We start from the raw sequence: 5,956 nt of genomic DNA on the forward strand, positions 1-5,956 counted from the left end.
TGCCACCTTGAGGGATGCAAAACACACAGCCAAAACACTTCCCCTCACATGTTATCCCAGGTTGGATTTTTGTTGTCTGAAGGTACCGGGCCCACAATTCTGTCCCCCTAAACCCCAAGTGAATGAAAAGATTAAAGCAAAAACTACTGAGAGGTAGAGGTACTCGTGTGAAGGACACTCTGTACCCTGGCAAAGCCATGTCTCTGCTCAATAAAGCAGAGAGCCCAGATTCCCGATGGTTCTTCCCCACAGGGTCTGCAGAGCCAGGTCACACGTGTTCCCACCATAGCAGTGGATCCATCATCAAACTGCAAGGGACCAAACCCGTTCAGTGGTTGCATAAAGACTTTGGCTCTGATGCTGAGCGAGCACTAAAGCTGGTCTCAGTTCCACCCAGCTGGAAACATCTTGGTCAAGCCCCAGGTTATTTTTGCATCTGCACATTGGTTCTGCCTGGTTAGAGACTCTGTGCTGACTTTGGCCAAGTGGTCAACCCCAGGGAAAAGCAAGCCAGGAGGCGAACAGGACGTTAACTTTGCAGGCTGAGCATGAAATGACAAAGCCGGGTTTATTCAGACACAAATAGGCCGCTTCAAAGCATTTTTCCACCCCTTGTAAAAATCAGCACCAACATCATAACCATCCATGCTCCAGCATTTTTAGCCCTCAGAATTCTGCATCCGTGCTGGCCCGAAGTCATACTGCCTGCCCTTTCCAATCATTCTGCCATTATTTGTCAAATACCAGACTCCAGCTCCTTTAGGAAATGAGGGAGGAAGGAAGCATGGCTGATTGAACTCTTTGTCCTTCTCTCCCCCCACCCCCCCCCATGCACTTTTACATCATCAGAACAGAGCAAGAAACCCACAAAAAAAAATGCACATTGCCAATGCTGGAGGCTACATCCCAGTTCTGGAAGCCCAGTGGTCTCACCACAAAGCTCAGCGCAGGCTGGATCCCCTTTGACTTCTTAACAATACATTCACAGTGGTGGGAGGGTGGGGAAGGAGGGCTTCGAAAGAAAAGAGCAGGAAAGAACAAGCTATTTTGAACCCAAAAGCCACCCACTGCAACGTGAACCCTTCTCCATCTGAGCTGTACCGCTCATCCCAGCAAGCGCTTTGAAGCGTGGCAATGAGAAGAGCACCAACAGCCCCCAGCACACCAGCTGGGTACGGGTCTACAAACAGTAAAACATCCTGTATGTCAAGAAAGGCTGGGCTTGGTGGGGTGAAAGAGGGAAAGCATGCAAGACAGAGCCCTCAACAGCCTTGGGCCACCCGCACATCGTCCTGGCTGCCGCTCTCAGGGAGGCGGGTGAAGCATTCGGGGTGCAGGCAGCTCCCTGAACCCTGTGCACAGGGTGTTCTGCACCTCAGCACCGCTCAGGGCTGTTATCAGCACATAATGCTGGAATTTGCCCCCTTTACCCAGCTTTGGATGGGGAGTAGAGAGAGAAATCAGCACGTTCAGAGTCTCCTCTCTCCAGCCGAAGTCACCAAGGGAAGGGAGGTCTCTCTCTTCCATTGCTGGCAAACTTCCAGGCAGCCCTAAGGAGAGAATACACACCCATCCCAGGGAATACACTCGCATTCCAGGGAGCAGCTGCTCTGCTGGTTTCACCTTCATTTTGCACCTTCTCTGCCAATTGCAGGACCAGGACCTCCCTCTGCAAGCAGTTCCTCTTCTGCCCTTGGGGACTGACCGACAGCTGGGGACCTTGAGAAGATGCTTTTTGCCCAGGACAAGCCATGACCATGAATCACAGGTAGAGGCAGCAGCAGCTGGTTTGCAGGGCGAGCGGCTGTCACGGGAGGGGGGGTACATTGGCTAAGCATTGGTTGGAGGGACAGGAAGAGACAGGACGAGATCAAGAGGCACAGGGAAGCAGCTGGGAGGAAGTTTGCACAGCATCTGCGCTACGGTCCCAGCCGCCTGTGTCTACACACACCAACCATTAATTAAATTTGAATTAAAATAGGGGGAAAAATATAAACACTTTGTAAAGACAAGAGATGAAAACATCCATGGTAGATCTTTGAAGAGCGAGGCAAACCCACCCTGAAGAAATGTAAATGCAGCAGGAACCAAGGGACTCCTGGGAGAACTCATTACAGGAGACAAGGTTCTCAACATCTTTCTGGTTTGCAGCAATTAGCTGATAACTGGAAAAAAATTGAATAGACTAACACTTCTATTATTAGTTTTAAATAATGACTCAGAAACAGGCACTTCCTTTTTCCCCAAGCTGTGAAGAGTTAAGTACCAAGACTCTGGTCATGGCTTCAGGCTCTTTTAAACTGCAAGAAATCAGAAGGGAGCAGTAGGAATACAATGAGAAGCAAGGCCTCTGTTTTGAGTGTAACTAATAGCAATTACCTTTCATTTATAGGTTAAAAAGCTTGATATGGAGATTTGTTTGGAAGAGCAGTGACAAGATGCCTGTGTACAGAGGCTGGGAAGCAAGGGGAGAGGGGAAAAAGTCATGCCTTGGAAAGAATCTGAGTGAAAGGCCAATATAAAGAAGTCTACCCAAAACACAAAGCTGCCCCCCACAGCCTGACCCTGGATGTTCGTCACTGATACCATCCACAGCCCAGGGAAATAATTAAGCATTTCAGCTCTAAGAGAGTTGCTTGCCCAATCTGCTAAGCAGACAGTTTTTGCAGAGCAATTCAGGGAGAAAAAGAGAAGCAGATTCAGCTGATGAGACACAAAAAGTCTTCCTAAAAGCATTAATTTCCTCTGGGAAGCAGCCCACACACTCCTGGCACAGTGGGCAACCATCACTCCTGCAGCAGGTCCCAGGAAGGCAGATGATTAACTCTGCATCTGCTGTTTGGTGTAAACAGAAGGGCAGTGGATGAGGATGCAGCATCACGAGCAGGACCTGGCACTCTGAACAACAATGAGCTTTGAGTTTACCTTAATGTCTGCTTATTCAAAGAAACCTTTTGGATCACCTTCTTCCAGGGATAAGCATCTGCATCCCTGCCATGTCTCCTTAAAGCACGCACCTTATTGAGGACCCACACTGCACGCAGCAGTGACCAGGCCATGGAGCAGCACACCACCTCCATGTCATCCAACCAGCTGCATTTCTGCCTCAGCTACTGCAGTGTGAAGCCTGGATGCTGATTTCTGGCCAGTACGACCACACAGGAGCACACGCTGCTCATCCAGGTTGGCCATCACCCCCAAGAACTTCAGGCACCATCCTGGAACAGGACATGTCATGGGAGATGCTCCCCGCTAGGGAAGTACACAGGGGATGAGGAGCTTTTTGGAAAGAAGGGCCTCACCACCACACAGCTGAAAGGTGAAGCAGCACAGAGGTACTGTGTTGGCCACCTGCATGTCCTGAAACACCCCCCCAGGGCTTGGCGTCACTGCTTCCAACCACCACTTCCTTCCTGTCACACTCACGCCACGCTCACCAGCTGCAAGTGGCCTGTGTCACTGGAGCACTGGTGTTCTTCCAGGGCTGTTGGGCAGAGCCCAGCACCAACCCCTCCAATCTGCTTTCAGCCCAGAGCCTCAGAGCCACAGATGTGGCTGGTGAGGGCACCACCAACGAACCCAACCCCCAAAGAGATCTGAGCACTCTGCAAACCTCAGACACTGGAAACAGCAGCCCTGAGACAACACACAGAGGCAGGTTCATGATTTCTTGGGTTTTTCTTTTACTTTTTTTTTCTTTTTAATTCCTTCCCTTCCTTTGCCACATCACACACTTCGTATTAAATATCTTAAATATATTAATTTTTAAAAAGTATTAATAAAAAGCTACTGAAGGACACAGCTGGCAGAGTGACCAAGGGCAACAAACTGTTGCAAAACATGGGGGGCATTTTAAAAAACCAGAAAATCCAGAAAACAAATTATATTTAAAAAAAAATATGCTGGCATTTTTTGCATACTCACAGCTGGCTGGAATACCCTGGACTCTGGAATTATTGCAAAAATGGAAGGGGAAGCGGTAGAAAAAATATATTCCATTGTACCAACCTGTGTGGGGAAGGGAGTTAAGAGCAAAACTGAGGAGGCTTTAAACTTTTTGGTATTTCAGATGTTCCCTCCCCCTATCCACCCACCCACTTTTAGTCTTTAAGCAAGTTTTCTGGCTTGGGGTAACCAAAAAGTACAAAATCTGCTTCATAAAGCTTGTAGAGCTGCTGCCTCCAAGCCAGTGGGATTTTGGCAAACCAGTCATCCTCCCAGCTGCTGGCAGTCCTGTTCCTGTAGCTGGGGGGGAAGCGAAGCAGCCTGTCCACTTTGAGAAGCTGCAATAGATAAGCAGCATCCTCATCCAGAGTCTCCAGCTTCCCGATGAAATCGTAGTCTATCTGGCACGGGTGGCACAGGCGGTAAATCTGCCTCCAGTGCTCATTGAAAGGGGCCATCTTCTCTGTCCTGGGATCCAGTAAGTACTGGATGAAGTCAGAAAAGGAGACTTTGAGGCCTGCCCCGAAGGCCTCGCTGACGGAGGTGGGAAGGTTGGTATGGTTGGAGTACAGCTTGAGCATGGGGATGGCAAAACGCCGGTAGAACTCCTCATTCTCCAGCTCGAATTTGCTGCGAAAAGCAGAGATGAGGCGGACGAAAGGGTCTCTCACGAAGAGGAACTTGGTGTACTTCTTCAGCTTGATCTTCATCAGGTGCCGGGAGAACTTCCCGTACCGGCGCCAGAATTTATTGAAGGTCAAGTGGGTGCTGGTGTTGTGGACGTGTTCCCGGGGGATATCCAGAGGGTTCCGGTATGGGACCCCCTGGTCCAGCAGGCTCTCACTCAGCACAATCATCACCCGTTTCCAGTTGGTGCAGGCCACCTTGGGGACGTAACAGTAGATAATGCCATGGCGGTCATCCACGATGAGGTGGTTGAGCTCATAGTTTGGTATGTCATCAAAGGAGCGCTCCTTGGTGGGGAAGGTGAAGCTGGAATTGGCACAAAACTCCCGCAACCTTCTCTGCCTCTCTATCTGCAGTTTCTCTTGGTCCAAGCTGTTTCTGGCATTGTGTGTAGACCAGTCATAGCCCCGCACGTTCTCCTCCAGATTGCTCACCGCAGGCTTGCTGGAGCCCTGGACAAGCAGCTGCTCTGTCTTTCGGGAGATAGAGCTGTTCTGTTTCAGGCTCGAAGTAAGAAGCTTTGCCAAAAATTCATCCACATCTGGCAAGGCTTCCCAGTCTTCACCTGCCGTGATACCAGGGATGGCTCCTGGAGAGTGAGGCCTGGAGAACGACGTGTGCAAGTAGAAGTGAGCCGTTCCCACGTTGTCCCAGTAGACAATGATCAGGAGGATCATGAAGATGGAGACCAGCACCACAGAGAGACGGAGAAGTCGTGCTTTGGTCATCCTGACACCTACTGTGATAGTTGGCTTTCACCTGGATTCACCTCCGACTTGCAGAGTGAAGCTTGGGATCCTGCATGGTGCTGCAGACCAGGAGCCTGGAAAGGTACCAGAGAAAACGTTAGTTGAACCCTTAATCGCTCTGGTTTGGAGAGAAGCACCTTGCACAGTCAAGGCTCATCATGATGCTGACCGCCTGTTTCCATACAGGGCGAGCTGTGTGAGTCTGAGGTACCCAGAGAGACCTCACACGGAAGTGCTGACTGGCCAAAAGGAGGCATCACGTCTGGCAATGTTACCAGTTTCCATAGCAATTTGGGTTTTGTTTTTTTTTTTAATCAATCTCAAGCTTCTGGAGTCATGTGATTTCAAGAGAAACTCTGTTTTCATTTAAAAATAGTAATAATTAAAAAAATCAGGCCTAGAGTTTAGAGGGAAGCACAAGAGAATAAAAAAATGTAACTACATACAGAAAGCACACAGAGCCATCCACCTCCCAGACCTCCCTGATTACTAACCACATCTAATGCACAAACAGAAGAATGAGGGCTCAATCCTTGACTCTAGCATGTGGGATCACACCATTGTCTCACCTCCTC

General features: G+C 49.5%; 1 protein-coding gene across 1 annotated transcript; it reads right to left on the minus strand.

Annotated features, from left to right (window-relative positions):
- Positions 1-3,795: 3,795 nt before the first annotated feature.
- On the minus strand, positions 3,796-5,375 carry CHST12 (carbohydrate sulfotransferase 12). Its single transcript, XM_084271220.1, has one exon. The coding sequence runs from the start codon at positions 5,358-5,360 to the stop codon at positions 4,101-4,103; it is 1,260 nt and encodes a 419-aa protein (XP_084127346.1). The 5' UTR covers positions 5,361-5,375; the 3' UTR covers positions 3,796-4,100.
- Between the last annotated feature and the right edge of the window lie 581 nt (positions 5,376-5,956).

This window comes from Gallinula chloropus (assembly GCF_964237585.1).
Source record: "Gallinula chloropus genome assembly, chromosome: 15".
Lineage (NCBI taxonomy): Eukaryota > Metazoa > Chordata > Aves > Gruiformes > Rallidae > Gallinula > Gallinula chloropus.